The sequence below is a fragment of the Cherax quadricarinatus genome, chromosome 48, assembly GCF_038502225.1.
Source record: "Cherax quadricarinatus isolate ZL_2023a chromosome 48, ASM3850222v1, whole genome shotgun sequence".
In the NCBI taxonomy this organism is placed as follows: domain Eukaryota; kingdom Metazoa; phylum Arthropoda; class Malacostraca; order Decapoda; family Parastacidae; genus Cherax; species Cherax quadricarinatus.
This window is the reverse complement of record NC_091339.1, coordinates 7,005,530-7,026,347: the sequence shown is the minus strand read 5'-3', so window position 1 is coordinate 7,026,347 and position 20,818 is coordinate 7,005,530. Positions and strand designations below refer to the sequence as shown.

The following is a 20,818-nucleotide window of genomic DNA, read 5'->3' as shown; positions in this document are numbered from 1 at the left end:
CCGAGACCGCTAACTTTGCGAGAGCATAATTCCGTAAGTTTTCTATCAAATTTCAAACTTTTGGTGTCTTTATGATCGGGAAAAGATTCTCTATCTTTTCATAAGAGAAAATAATTTTTTTTTTTTTAAATTTGGCCGACCCTGAGAACGAGTTTCGGAGAGGGCCTGTCGACCCTCAAAGGGTTAAATCTCTCAAACCAACCTTTGCTGGCCTTAAATTCACTCACATCACCACTAGTTGCAGGCATTTTTCTAATTAAATCGTCATGCAGCTTCCTAGCCTTTTCACATGTGATCGCTTGAGAGATGCTACCTCCTGCTATCTGTTTTTCGTTTATCCACACCAATAACAGTCTCTCAACATCTTCTATCATTTGCGATCTCTGTTTCGAAAACAAAGTTGCACCTTTGGCAAGAACAGCTTCCTTGATTGCCATTTTCTTGGCCACAATAGTAGCGATGGTTGATTGGGGTTTTGTGTACAACCTGGCCAGCTCGGAGACACGCACTCCACTTTCATACTTAGCAATGATCTCTTTCTTCATATCCATAGTAATTCTCACCCTTTTTGCTGTAGGGTTGGCACTAGAAGCTTTCTTGGGGCCCATGGTGACTTATTTTGCAGGTGCAATCACTAAAAAGGCTGTGATAATATGAAATGTTCCGATTGTATGCTTGGAAGCGACCGCGGTGGCTGGCTTGTAAACACTGGCACCCACGGAACAAGTGAGGCGGGCTCAGGTCGCACGTGGATGTGTCTCGAACGAATCGCGTTGACAGAGTTTTTAGTGCTAGCCGAGGCAAAATTTTTGCTTTAAAATGTATCGCTAGGTGAATTTAACGTTATGCGATGCGTTCGTTAGGCGAGGGTCCACTCTGTTTCTTTACATAAGAACATAAGTACATAAGAACGAAGGAACACTGCAGAAGGCCTACTGGCCCATGCGAGGCAGGTCCAAGTCTCCTACCGGCTTAAGCCAATGCACCCAACCTAGTCAGGTCAGGTCACATTGACTTAAGGGAGGAACACGGCAACCGACCCAGTAGCTCAAGCTATCAGGTCCAACTCACACCCACCCACATCCACTCATGTATTTATCCAACCTATTTTTAAAGCTACACAACGTTCTGGCCTCTATAACTGTACTCGGGAGTTTGTTCCACTCATCCACAACTCTATTACCAAACCAGTACTTTCCTATATCCTTCCTGAATCTGAATTTTTCCAACTTAAAACCATTGCTGCGAGTCCTGTCTAGGCTAGATATTTTCAGCACACTATTTACATCCCCTTTATTTATTCCTGTCTTCCATTTATACACCTCAATCATATCTCCCCTAACTCTACGTCTTTCTAGAGAGTGCAGATTCAGGGCCCTTAGTCTATCCTCATAGGGAAGGTTTCTGATACATGGGATCAACTTTGTCATCCTCCTTTGTACATTTTCCAGAGAATTTATATCCATTCTGTAATACGGTGACCAAAACTGTGCAGCATAATCTAAATGAGGCCTAACCAAGGATGTATAGAGTTGAAGAACAACCTGAGGACTCCTATTATTTATGCTTCTTGATATGAAGCCAAGGATTCTATTAGCTTTATTGCGAACACTTATGCACTGTTGTCTTGGTTTCAGATTACTGCTAACCAGAACTCCTAAATCTTTTTCGCAATCCGTAATATTAAGATCTACATTATTTAGTTTATATGTGGCATGGTTATTGTCCTGTCCAACATTTAGAACTTTGCATTTGTCTATATTAAACTGCATCTGCCACTTCTCCGACCACTGCATCAGTCTATTCAAATCTTCCTGGAGTGCTCGAATGTCCTTGTCAGAATGAATTCGACGGCCTATTTTGGTGTCATCGGCAAACTTGCCGATGTCGCTCTTTATGTCCTCATCTATGTCGTTTATGTAGATTGTGAACAGCAGGGGGCCCAACACTGACCCCTGTGGAACACCGCTTGTGACGCTTCCCCACTCTGATTTCTCCCCATTTATGCAAACTCTCTGCTGCCTATTTGTCAACCATGCCTCTATCCAGGAAAAAATTTCTCCTCCTATTCCATGTGCTTTAATTTTCCTCAATAGTCTCTGATGTGGGACCCTGTCAAAAGCCTTACTGAAGTCCATATACACAATATCATATTCATTACCATGATCTACCTCCTCAAATACCTTAGTGAAAAAAGTTAATAAATTCGTAAGGCAGGAACGCCCCTTTGTAAAACCATGCTGAGATTTGTTGATTAATTTATGCTTTTCAAGGTGGCTACGAACTGCCTCGGCAATTATTGATTCCATAAATTTTCCCACTATGGAGGTTAGGCTTATTGGTCTATAGTTCGAAGCTAAGGACCTGTCACCTGTTTTGAAAATAGGTATCACATTTGCCATTTTCCACTTATCTGGCACCATGCCAGTTTGTAGTGATATGTTGAAAAGATTAGCCAAAGGTGTGCTAAGCTCCTCTTTACATTCCTTTAGAACCCTTGCATACAGTTCATCAGGGCCTGGGGATTTGTTAGGTTTTAATTTATCAATTTGCCTAAGGACCATGTCACTTGTGACCCTAATTGTACACAGTTTATTATCGTCCTGTTCTACATAATTTATCATTACTGGAATATCGCTGGTATCCTCCTGTGTAAAAACTGAGAGGAAGTATGTGTTAAAAATTTTACACATTTCCTTATCACTGTCAGTGAGCTGACCCGAGGAACTTTTGAGTGGGCCTATCTTGTCCCTGATCTTACTTCTGTATACCTGAAAGAATCCTTTTGGGTTAGTCTTCAATTCTCTTGCAACTTTAACCTCATAATCTCTTTTTGCTTTTCTAATTCCCTTTTTTATTTCTCTCTTTAACTGAATATATCGATTTCTTAATTGCCCCTCTCCTCTTTTGATTTGCCTATATATGCCTCTCTTTTGACCAATCAGATATTTTAATCTATTGTTCATCCATTTAGGATCATTTTTGTTTGATCTGATTTCCCTATTTGGAACATAATTTGACTGAGCAGCTAGAACTATGCCGTGGAAAGCATCATATCGGCAACCATCACCACCTACCTGACCCTTAGTCAGGTCATTCCAGTTCAGCCCACCTAAGTAATTTTTCAGTCCTATGAAATCAGCCAAGCGAAAGTCAGGGACGGAGACTTGATTGCCATTATTAGGGGAATTCCATGATATATTAAAACTGAGTGATTTGTGATCACTTTCCCCATGCTCATCATTAACCTCAAGATTATTAATTAGTGTTTCCCTACTGGCAAGAACCAAGTCAAGGAGGTTATTTCCCCTAGTTGGCTCTGTCACAAACTGTTTTAAAAAACAATCCTGGATCGTATCAAGAAAGTCACCTGACTCTAAATTTCCTGTCAAATTGCTCCAGTCAATCTGTCTATAGTTGAAATCTCCCATTAGCACAACATTTTCGTATGTAGATGCCTTACGAATTTTGTCCCATAGAAGTTTACTGCACTCCCTATCAAGATTCGGGGCCCTGTAAATCACACCCAAAATTAGTTTTTCTCGGCCCTCGAGAAGCTGTAACCAAACAGATTCAGTGGCTGACGCTTCTAATTTAATATCTTGTCTAACACAACAATTTAAATTGTCTCTGACATACATCGCTACTCCACCACCTTTCCTGTTGACCCTGTCAGTGTGGAATAACTTATAGCCTTGTATGTGACATTCAGAGGGCATCTCTCTATCTTTCAGATTGAGCCAGGTCTCTGTTATAGCAATAATATCTATGTTTCCTGCACTTGCAATTAATCTTAGCTCATCTATCATATTTCTTACACTCCTGCTATTAGTATAGTAAACCTTAAGGGAGCTAGTCCCTTGCTGCCCTCTGCTGTCCCCCTTTGTTTGCTGACCTGATCTATTGTCTTTATTTATAACTTCATGCTGAATGCCTTTTATACATTTACTGTTTCCAACCCTAGTGTTGCAACCTGCTTGTTTCCCACACACACCCATACCTCTATCTTCCATCAGTTTAAAATCATAGGCATTTCACCAATGGCCTTCTCAATCGAGTCTGCAAGTGCTACCACCCCTGCCCCAGAGAGATGTACCCCATCCCTTGCATACATATCATGTTTGCCATAAAAGTTGTTCCAGTTGTCAATGAATGGGATTGCAAGTTCCTTGCAGTATCTGTCTAGCCAGCAATTTACACCAATTGCCCTAGACAACCATTCATTTCCTACTCCCCTTCTAGGCAAGATGCTACATATGATTGGGATCCCTCCCTTAGACTTAATGAAATCTATAGCTGACCTGTACTTATCTAGCAGCTCTTCTCTCCTACCCTTCCCAGTATCATTTCCACCAGCACTGAGACAGATAATGGGCTTGTTCCCATTACCTGACATGATATTATCCAGCCTGTTGACAATGTCCCCAACACCAGCTCCAGGGAAGCACACTCTTTCTCTCATCTTCTTATTCCTATTACAAAAAGCACGGTCAATATATCTTACCTGAGAGTCACCAACCACAAGAATGTGCTTACCTCCATTAGCAGGGGCAGTAGTACCCTTACCTTCACTGGCCACTGAAGTACATTCATCCTGAAGAACAGAGAAGCGATTTCCTACCTTCAGATCTTCACTCTTAACTTTCCTTACTCTGATGCGCCTCCCATTACTGTGAACCACTCGCCACTTGTAGCAGGTGCTGGGCTGCACCTCACTGCTGGTAGCCGTTGCTACCTCCCCAACTACAGCCTCCTCACAGCGAGAGACAGACTGCACCTCACTGCTAGAAGCCTCATTTCCCACAACTCCAGCCACCTCACACTCTCTCCCAGACCCATTGAGGTGGACCTTCAGCCTCCTAATCTCCTCCTTGAGAAGCAAGACCTCCTCCTTCAACTCTCCAACCTCAATTTTTAAAACACTGCAGAAGCAAGCCATGCTTTGTAACCGTCCACGCTAATCCCCAAAGCAGCTCAGGGTCTGTGACCTCTCATGACGACTGACCACTGACCACAATTCCAGCAATTCCAATGAAAGCTTGCAGCAAACAACAAATGATATTTGTTGCCATTCTAAGTCAACAAACAGGTTGAAAAATACTGAGACAGTATCAATTCCTTGGCTACAGGAAATATTATAGGTACTAAAAAAAAATTAAGGGAGTTTGTTCTACTCATCTACAACTCGATTGCCAAACCAGAATTATTTTTTTTTATCATCACACTGGCCGATTCCCACCAAGGCAGGGTGACCCGAAAAAGAAAAACTTTCACCATCATTCACTCCATCACTGTCTTGCCAGAAGGGTGCTTTACACTACAGTTTTTAAACTGCAACATTAACACCCCTCCTTCAGAGTGCAGGCACTGTACTTCCCATCTCCAGGACTCAAGTCCGGCCTGCCGGTTTCCCTGAACCCCTTCATAAATGTTACTTTGCTCACACTCCAACAGCACGTCAAATATTAAAAACCATTTGTCTCCATTCACTCCTATCAAACACGCTCATGCATGCCTGCTGGAAGTCCAAGCCCCTAGCACACAAAACCTCCATTACCCCCTCCCTCCAACCTTTCCTAGGCCGACCCCTACCACGCCTTCCTTCCACTACAGACTGATACACTCTTGAAGTCACTTTGTTTTGCTCCATTCTCTCTACATGTCCGAACCACCTCAACAACCCTTCCTCAGCCCTCTGGACAACAGTTTTGGTAATCCCGCACCTTCTCCTAACTTCCAAACTACGAATTCCCTGCATTATATTCACACCACACATTGCCCTCAGACATGACATCTCCACTGCCTCCAGCCTTCTCCTCGCTGCAACATTCATCACCCATGCTTCACACCCATATAAGAGCAGTGGTAAAACTATACTCTCATACATTCCCCTTTTTGCCTCCAAGGACAAAGTTCTTTGTCTCCACAGACTCCTAAGTGCACCACTCACCCTTTTCCCCTCATCAATTCTATGATTCACCTCATCTTTCATAGACCCATCTGCTCCCAAATATTTGAATACATTCACCTCCTCCATACTCTCTCCCTCCAATCTGATATCCAATCTTTCATCACCTAATCTTTTTGTTATCCTCATAATCTTACTCTTTCCTGTATTCACTTTTAATTTTCTTCTTTTGCACACCCTACCAAATTCATCCACCAATCTCTGCAACTTCTCTTCAGAATCTCCCAAGAGCACAGTGTCATCAGCAAAGAGCAACTGTGACAGCTCCCACTTTATGTGTGATTCTTTATCTTTTAACTCCACGCCTCTTGCCAAGACCCTCGCATTTACTTCTCTTACAACCCCATCTATAAATATATTAAACAACCACGGTGACATCACACATCCTTGTCTAAGGCCTACTTTTACTGGGAAATAATTTCCCTCTTTCCTACATACTCTAACTTGAACTATGCATGCTCTCTGCCAATCCCTAGGTACCTTACCTTCTTCCATACATTTATTAAATAATTGCACCAACCACTCCAAAACTACATCCCCACCTGCTTTTAACATTTCTATCTTTATCCCATCAATCCCTGCTGCCTTACCCCCTTTCATTTTACCTACTGCCTCACGAACTTCCCCCACACTCACAACTGGCTCTTCCTCACTCCTACAAGATGTTATTCCTCCTTGCCCTATACACAAAATCACAGCTTCCCTATCTTCTTCAACATTTAACAATTCCTCAAAATATTCCCTCCATCTTCCCAATACCTCTAACTCTCCATTTAATAACTCTCCTCTCCTATTTTTAACTGACAAATCCATTTGTTCTCTAGGCTTCCTTAACTTGTTAATCTCACTCCAAAACTTTTTCTTATTTTCAACAAAATTTGTTGATAACATCTCACCCACTCTCTCATTTGCTCTCTTTTTACATTGCTTCACCACTCTCTTAACCTCTCTCTTTTTCTCCATATACTCTTCCCTCCTTGCATCACTTCTACTTTGTAAAAACTTCTCATATGCTAACTTTTTCTCCCTTACTACTCTCTTTACATCATCATTCCACCAATCGCTCCTCTTCCCTCCCGCACCCACTTTCCTGTAGCCACAAACTTCTGCTGAACACTCTAACACTACATTTTTAAACCTACCCCATACCTCTTTGACCCCATTGCCTATGCTCTCATTAGCCCATCTATCCTCCAATAGCTGTTTATATCTTACCCTAACTGCCTCCTCTTTTAGTTTATAAACCTTCACCTCTCTCTTCCCTGATGCTTCTATTCTCCTTGTATCCCATCTACCTTTTACTCTCAGTGTAGCTACAACTAGAAAGTGATCTGATATATCTGTGGCCCCTCTATAAACATGTACATCCTGAAGTCTACTCAACAGTCTTTTATCTACCAATACATAATCCAACAAACTACTGTCATTTCGCCCTACATCATATCTTGTATACTTATTTATTCTCTTTTTCTTAAAATATGTATTACCTATAAATAAACCCCTTTCTATACAAAGTTCAATCAAAGGGCTCCCATTATCATTTACACCTGGCACTCCAAACTTACCTACCACACCCTCTCTAAAAGTTTCTCCTACTTTAGCATTCTGGTCCCCTACCACAATTACTCTCTCACTTGGTTCAAAGGCTCCTATACATTCACTTAACATCTCCCAAAATCCCTCTCTCTCCTCTACATTCCTCTCTTCTCCAGGTGCATACACGCTTATTATGATCCACTTTTCGCATCCAACCTTTACTTTAAACCACATAATTCTTGAATTTACACATTCATATTCTCTTTTCTCCTTCCATAACTGATCCTTCAACATTACTGCTACCCCTTCCTTTGCACTAACTCTCTCAGATACTCCAGAGTTATTCCCATTTATTTCCCCCCACTGAAACTCCCCTACCCCCTTCAGCTTTGTTTCGTTTAGGGCCAGGACATCCAACTTCTTTTCATTCATAACATCAGTAATCGTCTGTTTCTTGTCATCCGCACTACATCCACGCACATTCAAGCATCCCAGTTTTATAAAGTTTTTCTTCTTCTCTTTTTTAGTAAATGTCTACAGGAGAAGGGGTTACTAGCCCATTGCTCCTGGCATTTTAGTCGCCTCATACGACACGCATGGCTTACGGAGGAAAGATTCTTTTCCACTTCCCCCTGGACAACAGAAGAAATAAAGAAGAACAAGAGCTATTTAGAAAAAGGAGAAAAAACATACATACATACATACATACATACATACATACATACATATATATATATATATATATATATATATATATATATATATATATATATATATATATATATATTATATATATATATATATATATATATACCACTTCCCCTACCACCCCATCTTTTAAACTATTTTTTTTTACCAATAGGAATATTTTATTACATAATATGGCACAGAAGATTTAAGAGATACATTGTTGATATAAAGGTGGCATATATATATATATATATATATATACATACATATATATATATATATATATATATATATATATATATATATATATATATATATATATATACATATATACACATACATATATATATATATATATACATGTTGTTACGTGTGTATCACCGATTATAAGGCGAAAATCTCATCCAGCTCCTCAGAGCTGGGGCGTGTGCCCAAAATGCAGCATGCATTACCCCTTTGAACAGCCGCGCTGAGCCGCTGGAACATATATATATATATATATACATATATACATATATATATATACATATATACATTATATATACAGTGGACCCCCGCATAACGATTACCTCCGAATGCGACCAATTATTTAAGTGTATTTATGTAAGTGCGTTTGTACGTGTATGCTTGGGGGTCTGAAATGGACTAATCTACTTCACAATATTTCTTATGGGAACAAATTCGGTCAGTACTGGCACCTGAACATACTTCTGGAGTGAAAAAATATCATTAACCGGGGGTCCACTGTATGTATGTATGTATGTATGTATGTATGTATGTATGTATGTATGTATGTATGTATGTATGTATGTATGTATGTATGTATGTATGTATGTATGTATGTATGTATGTATGTATATATATATATATATATATATATATATATATATATATATATATATATATATATATATATATATATATATATATATATATATATATATATATATATATATATATATATATATGCATGTGCGTGTCTGTGAAGTGTGACCAAAGTGTAAGTAGGAGTAGCAAGATATCCCTGTTATCTAGCGTGTTTATGAGACAGAAAAAGAAACCAGCAATCCTACCATCATGCAAAACAGTTACAGGTTTCTGTTTCACAGTCATCTGGCAGGACGGTAGTACTTCCCTGGGTGGTTGCTGTCTACCAACCTACTACCAGTACTTCCAGAACTTCCAGAACTACCAGAACTTCCCTATATTTTTTCTAAGTACAGTGGAACCTCGGGTTACGAATTTAATCAGTTCCGTGGACTTGTTCACATCCTGATTTGTTTATATGCTGGGTCAATTTTCCTAATTTAAATTAACTGAAATGCAATTAATTCATTCCAGCTGAATTCCTGCTCTCAGGAGGCATGACAAAATAACCCTAATAACAACTCTACAACTTATTTATCTGTCACAATTCAATTAATATGATGTAATAAACAATATAAATAACACAGAAACCTGATATACACTCTAGAATGAATAAAATGTCATTACATGGACGGCGGAGGGAGAAGGATTGTGGTCGGAAGTGGTCACGCATTCTCGCTATGAAAACGTCAGAGGTGTTATTATAAGAGAAAGTGGAGTTTGTAAGGCTAACTGAATTAGATCTGGTGTACATACGACATTTACATACCTTGGAGAAGAAATGCAGAGCGGCCACCGGGTCGCCATGTGGAGAAGACCCGGGCCGGAAGTACCAGCAAACCATAAAGAAGCAGAGCGGCATATCCTGTCAGTTCACACTTTTCTTTGAACTGCTATGTACAATTTTTATGTTTATCTCACTACACTATGTATTCACTGTTGTTTGACTTTTTCTCCATGCTGTTTCTCCATCAACCATGTCAACAGCAGCTTTTCCATCTTTTCATTGACAGAGACTCCTTCTGCTTTAGTATTGTACATATAGTAGAGGGGCTACACTTGTACTCACTTGCCAAGTCCTTAATCCTCTTACCTAGTCTGTGCTTATCAATAATTTCTTGCTCTAATTCCATGCAGATCATCCTCTTTTTCTTCTCAGCACTGTCCTTTGCACTTGCTTCCTTAGGACCAATGATTAGAAGAAAAAAATCTGGTGAATTAACTGCACGAAACGTAAGGAAATCACGAGAATTCCTTGAACCACGAGCTCCATAAGCACATGCACATTGGTGGCCACTGTGGTGGCGCTGTCAAACTAAATTATACACAGTACGTATATACAGTGGACCCTCGACCAGCGATGGCATCGATTAACGATAAATCTGACTAGCGATACATTTTATCGCAAAAATTTTGCCTCGATTAGCGCTAAAAAACTCGACCAACACTATTCCTTCCGTCTGAGACGCGTCCACTTCTGGCCAGTGTTTACAAGCCAGCCAGCCACTGCGGTCGCTTCCAAGCATACAATCTGAACATTTCATATTATCACAGCCTTTTTAGTGATTGCACCTGCAAAATAAGTCACCATGGGCCCCAAGAAAGCTTCTAGTGCCAACCCTACAGTAAAAAGGGTGAGAATTACTACGGATATGAAGAAAGAGATCATAGCTAAGTATGAAAGTGGAGTGCATGTCTCCGAGCTGGCCATGCTGTACACAAAACCCCAATCAACCATCGCTACTATTGTGGCCAAGAAAACGGCAATCAAGGAAGCTGTTCTTGCCAAAGGTGCAACTATGTTTTCGAAACTGAGATCGCAAGTGATAGAAGATGTTGAGAGACTGTTATTGGTATGGATAAACGAAAAACAGATAGCACGAGATAGCATCTCTCAAGCGATCATATGTGAAAAGGCTAGGAAGTTGCATGACGATTTAATTAGAAAAATGCCAGCAACTAGTGGTGATGTGAGTGAATTTAAGGCCAGCAAAGTTGGTTTGAGAGATTTAAGAATCGTAGTGGCATACATAGTGTGATAAGGCATGGTGAGGCTGCCAGTTTGGACCAAAAAGCAGCTGAAAAATATGTGCAGGAATTCAAGGAGTACATAGACAGTGAAGGACTGAAACCTGAACAAGTGTTTAATGGTGACACTGACAATGTTGTGAAACACGTTAGGAATGTCATAAAGGAACGGGAGGTACAGGCCTCTATGGGCAGATATGTTGTGCGACAGAGGTCCAGTGACTCTCAAGCTGGTCCTAATGGCATTAAAAGAAGGGAAGTAACCCCGAAAAAGGACTTGCCACCAAGTCCTAATGGAAGGGGATTCCCCTTCTAAACACTAAGACCATCAACACACTCCCCTCTTCCCATCCCATTAATCATCACCAGATCTTCAATAAAGGTAAGTGTCATGTAACTGTGCATGTCTTCTTCAGTTTGTGTGTATTAAAATTAATATTTCATGTGTTAAAATTTTTTTTTTCAATACTTTTAGGTGTCTTGCACGGATTAATTTGATTTCCATTATTTCTTATGGGGGAAAATTAACTTGACTAACGATTATTTTGACTAACGATGAGCTCTCAGGAACGGATTAATAGCGTTAGTTGAGAGTCCACTGTATTATTGTTATAATTATTATTTTACTATTACGTATTATTATATTATATATTATTATTATATTTTATTATTATTATATAGTATTATATTATTATTACATTATATGTAATTATTATTATGTATTATCATTATTATTAGTACATACATATAATAATAATAATAATAATAATAATAATAATTATTATTATTATTATTATTAATTTAGGGACCTGAAGCACAGATCCAATTCCCTAGATCAACAGCCCCTCACCACATATGTACGTACTACTGCTACTACTACTACTACTACTACTACTAATAATAATAATAATAATAATAATAAAAATAATAAAAATAATAATAAATCATTATTACTATAACAATAATAATAATACAATATAATAATACAATAATAATAATACAATAATAATAATACAATAAAACTGAACAAGATAAACTATCGGATGCAGTAATAGTTAACAGTCCACTTTTTCCCAGTGATATGAACCAAACAAACAGTAAAGAAATTACTCTGCAGATCATAAAGGACCAAACAAGTGTTATTGTACCAGAGTCTGAAATAAAAGAAGCCAGGTTACTAGGATCCCATGGTAGAAAAAGTGTTATGCTTAGATTCCACTCACATGACAGGAAAAAAGACTTATTTGATCGAAAATTGACGAAATTATGCTCTCGCGAATTTTGATGCATCAGCGATACGTATTTACGAATCGGCGATTTTGCCGACTTTGACTCCCATTTTAGGTCAATTACATTATTCCAGTCAACCAAATTCTTAGCTATTTCACTAGTATTACTTCTATTCTATCGATTGAGCACAAGAAATCGCCAAGTCAACTGTTTCAACTACAAATTAAAGTGATCGGAAATTGTTAATTTGGCCAATTTAGCACAAAGTTCAAAATATTCCAATTTCAAAATAGGTCCAGAATAAATAATGTAGGTATTCCTTGAACTAAACTAACATTTCCTCTGTTCATTAGTTACGTTTTGAGGCTTTACAAATAAATTCCATTTTGATTTTTTATTCACATAATGAATTTTTATTCACACCAAAAAAGAGAAGATTTACTGTTATGCAATACTGTAATAATTGTATAAATATCATCACCATATTTGTGAATGCATATTAGACCCACCAGCTGGCGTGTATTAGACGTGTGAGGTCGTTTGTTTACTCTTGAATATCGGCAAAAATTTAACATTTCTGCTACTTTGAGCTCAGTTTCAAGCCATTTCCAGTGCTAAAACCAATCAAAATCATCTCTATTTCTGTAATATGTCTTCCATTCTATCAAATGAGACCAAGAAATCGCAAATAGAACTATAAAAAACATACGAAAAAACACTGCAAAGTCGCTGTTTTAATCGAAAAATCATGATTTCAGTTTTTTCTCTCATTATACACAGCGTGCTGCAGGATCTGTTTTATGTGGTGCACACAAACCACATAGATGTATTCTCTCATATCTAGGCCCAAATGTACCACTCACAGTTTATCAGAGTGAGCTGAGCTCATGACGTAGATCTACGGTTTAGACCCTGAACGTAAAGCCGTAGATCTACGGGACAGACCCTCAAAGGGTTAAAGTAAAGAAAGAGGTATACATAAACGAGTGTCTTACCAAAAAACGACAGAACCTCCTGTATAGAGTCAGAAAACTTAAGCGGGAGAATAACGACACAATACACCAATGCTTCACACGGGATGGGAAAATTCTTGTTAGGAAAACAAATGTAGGTCAACTGTACACAATCACGAACGAGAATGATCTATCACGACTTCTCAGGGATACTAATCTTACAGAGAATAACTAAACAATGTCCAACTTAAAAGCCTACGTAGTGTAGTGTATGTTTTGCTCCATTATTGTTCAAATTTCATTGTACAATCTCTTAGTAATTAAATAATCAACTACCTCATTTTGTGATTTTACTAGTAAGCATAAGTCACCTTATGTAATTTTCTTATTTACTATTGTCTGCTTAAACATTAGCTGAATTGATACTTTCTCTGTCCATATTACTACCTCATATTTTTTTAAATACTATCAATTGATATTACTTACTAAAATTAATAATTATCATTTTTACTATAATTTCAATTTACTCTTAACATTTTTGACATTTAATAACCATTACTTGTCTAATTACCTTTACCTGTTTTATACCACATTTACTATCTTAGAGTACTCTTAATTACCTTGTACTGCCATATAACCTCTAGTATAACTACCAGTGCAATATTGAATGAAATAAACATTACTTTTTCACTTTTTTTGTAATCATTATTACCTACTAAAATTTTATTAAACACCATATTTACTACCAGTCAATTTTACTTTTGTACATTAAACATTATTTTATACTTCCCATAACATTTTGTTGCCAAATTATCAAGTTTGTAAATTCAACTCCAACCTTTATATTATCCTTTGTACCTGTGTCCCTGTCTACCATCTTACTATCATATTATAACCAAGATATTACCATTGTTATTTTTTACTATTATTCTTTTGGTACTTTAATTGTGAATTTTATTTTGTCAATTTAAATCTAGTTATACTCTTGATCTTGTCAACAACCTATACCAGACTCTAGTGCAATTGCAAGTACCATTTCAATTTGTATTTTTATATTATAAGTTTATATTATAATTCCTACTCTAAGATTGTTTTCATATCTTAGTGACTATATTGTGTGTGCAATTAGTGTATATTTCAATTATATTATTGTTCAAGGCCCTTAACTATCTTTTGCTAACTAGTACCAACTACCTCATATATCTTTTTTTTTTTTTCTACTTTTTTATTCTTTTGCTACCTTAACTTGTATATTTTATCTTGTCAATTTAAATCTAGTTATACTCTAATTCTTGTAAACAACTTATATAACACCTTAGTGCAATTACAATTGAGAGTCTTGTGCCTTTTTTATATTATTAGATTAAACTCAGTTGTACTATAGTCAATACCAAATTCATTATATTAGACCATATTGCAATTACTAGTGAGAGACTGGTGCTATTTTTAATTTGTATTTTTATATTATTAGATTAAATCTAGTTGTACTATAGCTCATTCTAGCTCAAAACATAGACTCCACAAAAGTCATTATATTAGACCTTAGTGCAATTACAAGTGAGAGTCTTGTTCTATTTTAAATTTGTATTTTTATATTACTAGTTTATACCTAATTGTACTTTAGTTCATTCCAGCACAACACATAGACAACATCAACTTTATTATGTGTAGTAGTGACTATACTCTATATGACCAAAATACTCTAGCTATATACTTATCCAAGCTTCCCACCACTACAGATATCAATACTAGAACTCAACACATAACTCAGGATATAAATAACCATAATTTAAACCTAGAAGATGATTGATCACGTTGACCCTGATCTAAACCTCCATAATCTGACACCCAATCAAAACCTATTGGAAAGTAACTGCCTTTATTACACAGCATCACAAGCCAGCACTATCCTAAACAATGCTAAAAGCCTATCAGTACTTAACTACAACATCAGGTCCTTAAGCAAACACTATGATGACCTCCTGGCACTCCTTGAATCACTAAAGACACCTTTCTCCTGCATTATTCTTACTGAGACCTGGCTTAAGCAGGACACAATAGATATCTACCCTCGACCAGGATACACAGCAATTCACAACTGCAGACCAAACCAAGTTGGGGGTGGTATTGCAATCTATTACTCTAACCAATTATCTTGTATTAGCACCACTTGCTTTAGTGATGAATATGGGGAATACATTTTTGCTAATTTTACTGTAAAAAACCTTAAGACACCCATAACAATCGGTGCCATTTACCGGATACCTCACACAAACATCCCAAATTTCAGTGAGAAATTAAAGTCACTAATAACAAACAGACAAATGAATAAGCACCACCTTCTCTTAGCTGGAGACTTCAACATCAACCTTGGCTTACTAGATGATCAGCCTGTAACTGATTTCATCAACAATATGAACAACACACTTCTCATACCAACAATAACTAAACCAACCAGGCTCACTGAGACAAGTGCAACCATAATAGACCACATATGGACCAATATACTAGCCCCCTTAAATCAGGGATAATCACAGATAGCACTACAGACCACTACCCTACCTTCCTCCTGACAAACATTAATAAACCACCACATGAATACAACAAAGTCTCATTTAGACTCCATGACGAGGCCTCAATAAGGAAGTTCACAACTGACCTAGAGATTGTTGACTGGCCTACAGAATTCTCCAAGGCCAATGGTATTGATGACTGGACAGACATTTTTCTTAACAAATTATTTAGACTATACAACAAACATTGTCCTATAAAAAAGAAACAGATCACAAACAAACGGCTTGGTTGCCCATGGCTAACCAGCACCATTCTGAAATCCATTGACAAGAAATGCCAATATGAAAAGCAATGTAGACAGGGCTTAATACACAAAGATATTCTTAAACACTATTCATCAGTTCTCACCAAAGTAATAAAGAAAGCCAAACAACTATACTACTCCAGTAGATTCACAGGCACTAGAGGAGATATAAAAAAGACCTGTAAAACACTCTCTCAGATTCTAGGGACCCACAAACTGAAAAAAAACAAGAATATTGTCCTAACTAAACCTAATGAAACACCACTACATCCCACTGACACAGCTAACAAGATAAATGACTTCTTCTCAACCATAGGATCTAATCTCGCCAATAAAATCCCACATACTAATGCCCATGCCGGGGACTACCTAGATGGGAATTTCCCAAATTCCTTCTATCTTGCACCAACTGAGCCCTCGGAAGTCACCGAGATTATAAAGTCACTTAAAAACAACTCAGGGAATCTGTCTAATGTCCCACCATTACTGTACAAGCGAGCGGCCCATATCCTTTCGCATGCTATTTCATTACTTTTTAACAAGTCACTAGAAACTAGCACCTTCCCGAAACTACTCAAGATGGCAAGGGTTACACCAATATATAAAAGTGGTGACCCTACAGACTTAAACAACTTACCATTGCTATCCAAAATCTTTGAGAAACTCGTGCACAGGAGACTGTATTCATTTATAACAGCACAAAACATACTCAACCCCTGCCAATTTGGATTTAGGAAAAATAAAAGCACTAATGATGCAATCATAAAAATGCTAGATCTGCTTTACACAGCATTGGAAAATAAGGAATATCCACTAGGAATTTTTATTGACCTAAGAAAAGCTTTTGACACAGTAGACCACGACATCCTACTCCACAAACTTGACCATTACGGTATAAGAGGCCATGCGCTTGCTTATTTCAAATCTTACCTTACTAATAGGTATCAGTATGTTACCATTAAAGACACAGCATCAACAACACGGCCACTTGATACTGGAGTTCCGCAGGGAAGTGTCCTTGGTCCCCTGCTCTTCCTCATATACATCAATGATCTTCCAAACATATCCCAACACCTGAAACCCATTCTCTTTGCTGACGACACGACTTATGTCATCTCTCACCCTAATCTTGCCACCCTCAACACCATTGTTAACGAGGAGCTGATCAAAATATCGACTTGGATGACAGCCAATAAACTTATGCTTAACACTGACAAAACCTACTATATTATGTTTGGTAGCAGAGCAGGATATGCACAAATTAACATTAAGATCACCAACACTCTAATTACCAGACATAATGAGGGCAAATTCCTAGGCCTATACCTTGACAACAACCTGAATTTCAGCACCCATATCCAACACATAACCAAAAAAGTATCCAAAACAGTTGGGATCCTCTCCAAGATACGATACTACGTGCCGCAAAATGCCCTTCTCACACTATACCACTCACTTATTTATCCATACCTCACCTATGCTATTTGTGCTTGGGGATCAACTGCAGCAACACACCTAAAGCCAATAATAACCCAACAAAAAGCTGCAGTAAGAATAATCACTAAATCCCATCCCTGGCAACACACCCCCCCACTCTTCATAGATCTAAACTTACTCCCTGTTCAGTACATCCACACTTACTACTGTGCAATCTACATCTACAGGACCTTAAACTCCAATATCAACCTTGACCTAAAACGCTTTCTTGATAGTTGTGACAGAACCCACAGGCATAACACCAGACACAAACATCTCTACGACGTTCCCCATGTCCGACTAAACCTTTACAAAAATTCAATGTATGTCAAAGGCCCTAAAATCTGGAACACCCTACCTGAGAACTCTAGAACTGCAGACACATTCATCACCTTCAAAACTACCATTAGAAAACATCTTATCTCCCTGATAAACCCCATCAACTAACTACACGAATACCACCTGGTGGTTCACACTTACACTCACTCACCCATTTGACCATAAACAGAAATATTAATCTCGATCTTAAAATAATGAATCCTATGATACTCCAATACTGAAACTATGTACTGTGCCAAAACAAAAGCATTCACATTGCTAAACTCACAAACTAGTATTTAGTCACTTAGCCATAATACCAACTTACCTCATAATTTGTAATATTTTAAAATAATGAATTAAACTAAGTCTGCCCGAAATGCCTAGCCATGCTAGGCGTTCTAGTGGTACACTCTGTAATCATTATTTATTTGAATAGTAATAATAATAATAACAGTAAGGAGAAACTTGAATAGGCTGCCAGTAGTTGGCGCCATCAGCAAAACATTGGTAACTGCTACTAGTACACTTTTCACCTGTCTAGACTTAAGTAGTCTTAAGTAGGCATTTCTGCCTGAAATGCCTTGGCATGATAGTGGCTTTCTTTGCTCCAATCATATTGATATGTAAACACACATTGTAACCTTTGCAAAGAAATATATATTTTATTTATTTATTTATTTATATAAGGAATCTCCCTCGAGGGGGAAGTTCACATCCTGAAATTTCGTTCGTATCCTGAAAAATTCGTATGATGGGGCGTTCGTAAGCCGAGGTTCCACTGTATAAATTTCCCCAACTTGAATCCATGATCAGGTGTCCCGTAGCTCAATCGCTAGCTCAATCAGCTCACACACTGAGGTCCAGAAATCAAATCCCCGGTACAGCTGGAAAACATTAGGGACGTGTTTCCATGAGACACCTGCTGTACCTGTTCACCCATCAGTATAAAATGGGTACCTGGGTGTTAGCCGACTGGTGTGGGTCGCATCCTGGGACAAAACTGACCTAATTTCCCTGAAAAGTTCCGCATAAGTGGCTTTCTATATAATGTCATTGATGTCAGCTAGGCCTATATACCTTGTACATGTACTTGTAATAAATAAAGATATTATTCAGTGTCAAGTTATAGTTTTTATTTAGAACTCGCAGATAATTTTAAAATTTACAATGTTTAATATAGTAAATTATGAAGAATGTATCATAGGATAACCCAATAATGTTAAGCAAACAAACATTTAATAATACATCCTTCATAATATGTGTTCAACATGAATTACTTTGTATAATTTTAAGATAATAGAACTACTCAATGGAACTCGGTGCTTATTTTCCATTTAACAACACCTACAACCTATGTACTGCACGGAATAAGTAATTGTTTTTGGTGCAAATTGTTATTCTGGAATATAAGGAAAATGAAAAATTTACTCTGGTGACGCAAGACACAAGTGTAGAAGAAATACTGACAGCCAGAGTGACTCACCTCTTAATGGTACACTTCTTAAATTTATCATACCACGAGGGGAAGCTGCAACTGAGAACCTCTTCAACTTTCATGGTGTCACTTGTATTAATTGTTTTAATAGTGTATGTGATAATTATGTGGTGGTGTCCCTCAGTGACGTGAGGTTCAGATGTTCACCAGTGTAGTTAAGGTTCAGTCAGGTGTTTAGAACTATCACATGACAGGATCATTAAGGCCACACTGGTCATGAGCTATTAATTAAACGGCGAAGTGTATAATGGTTGAGGTTGATTATGACAGCTGCTTGCTGGAAGTTCCTGCTGGGTGGCAGTGGTGCCAGGGGTCAAGGAGCCGTGTCAACATTACCGTCACATACTTGGAGTCGTTACATTACTATCTGCTACTGTTGGGGTTCGTTATTATTATTATATTTACGGAGAAGCACTGAAACCATATAGATCATAAAGTGCCTGGGAGACATTTAGGTTCGTTCCAAGGAAGGGGAGGGTAAGTCTAATTCTGTGGATTAAGAGCTCCTCACTGGCATCAAATAATCTCCCTTGAGGGATGATGGGGTTCGTAAGTCACACTCACGCTGGCACCATAAGGTGCCATAAGCTTCCCAATAAACGGAAAGAGTTTAGTAAATAATTAAGTTTATTTAGGCACAGGTATACATAAGTACAATTATTATACCTAGTGACATGTGTAAATCACGTAGGACAACCCCAAATGAGTATGAGTCTGAGTGTCCCCTGAGCTGTTACTTTAACGTGTGCCAGCAGCTCATCCTGTGAGCGGTACTCCAAACACGATTACAGAATAGAAGTCACAATGGGTCTTTGTCAGACCCTACTAAACACTGTCACATTACTAGAAAGAAATATTAGTCATTTCACATTCGTAGACTGGCCTGGTGGTACTATAATACAGAGGTGTATTACAATTAATAACTGGGCCCCCCACCTTACAAATTGAGCTTTTCATGATTATTTATATAGAAAGCCCCTTGTTGTGCAGAGCATTTCGGGCAAATTAGGTAAATTTTGTCCCCAGGATACGACCCACACCAGTCGACTAACAGCCAGGTACCTATTTTACTGATAGGTGAACAGGGGCAGCATGTGCCTAATGTCTCCACCCATACAGGGCATCGACCCTCAGACCTCAGAGTGTGAGCCGAGTGTGCGAGCTTGTGGAAACTACGACCGAACAGTGTAATTGTAACTGACTCTTTTCCTCATTACTTGCTCTAAATAGCCTGAGACCTGAATGTAGCTAGGCACTGGAGTACACAAATTATTAAAAAAAAAAGGATTGCGGTTTAACTTTTGTGGATTCTGTCATATAGTTCTCCAAGAGCATGAAGAGTTGATAATTTAGGCACAGGTACACATAGGTACAGTTATCAGTGTAAATTTACTTAGGACAACCTAAAAAACATCAAAGTGACTTATTTTCAAGCA

General features: G+C 38.1%; 1 protein-coding gene across 1 annotated transcript in view; it reads right to left on the bottom strand.

Moving 5' to 3' along the window:
- Window positions 1-19,714, bottom strand: part of LOC128696029 (translation initiation factor eIF2 assembly protein) — a gene marked incomplete at its 3' end in the record, with an annotated part of 122,687 nt that extends 102,973 nt beyond the window's left edge. Inside the window, 1 exon segment of the mRNA XM_070094850.1 lies at window positions 19,371-19,714. Within this exon segment, the coding sequence (XP_069950951.1) occupies window positions 19,371-19,444 (74 nt within the window).
- Between the last annotated feature and the right edge of the window lie 1,104 nt (window positions 19,715-20,818).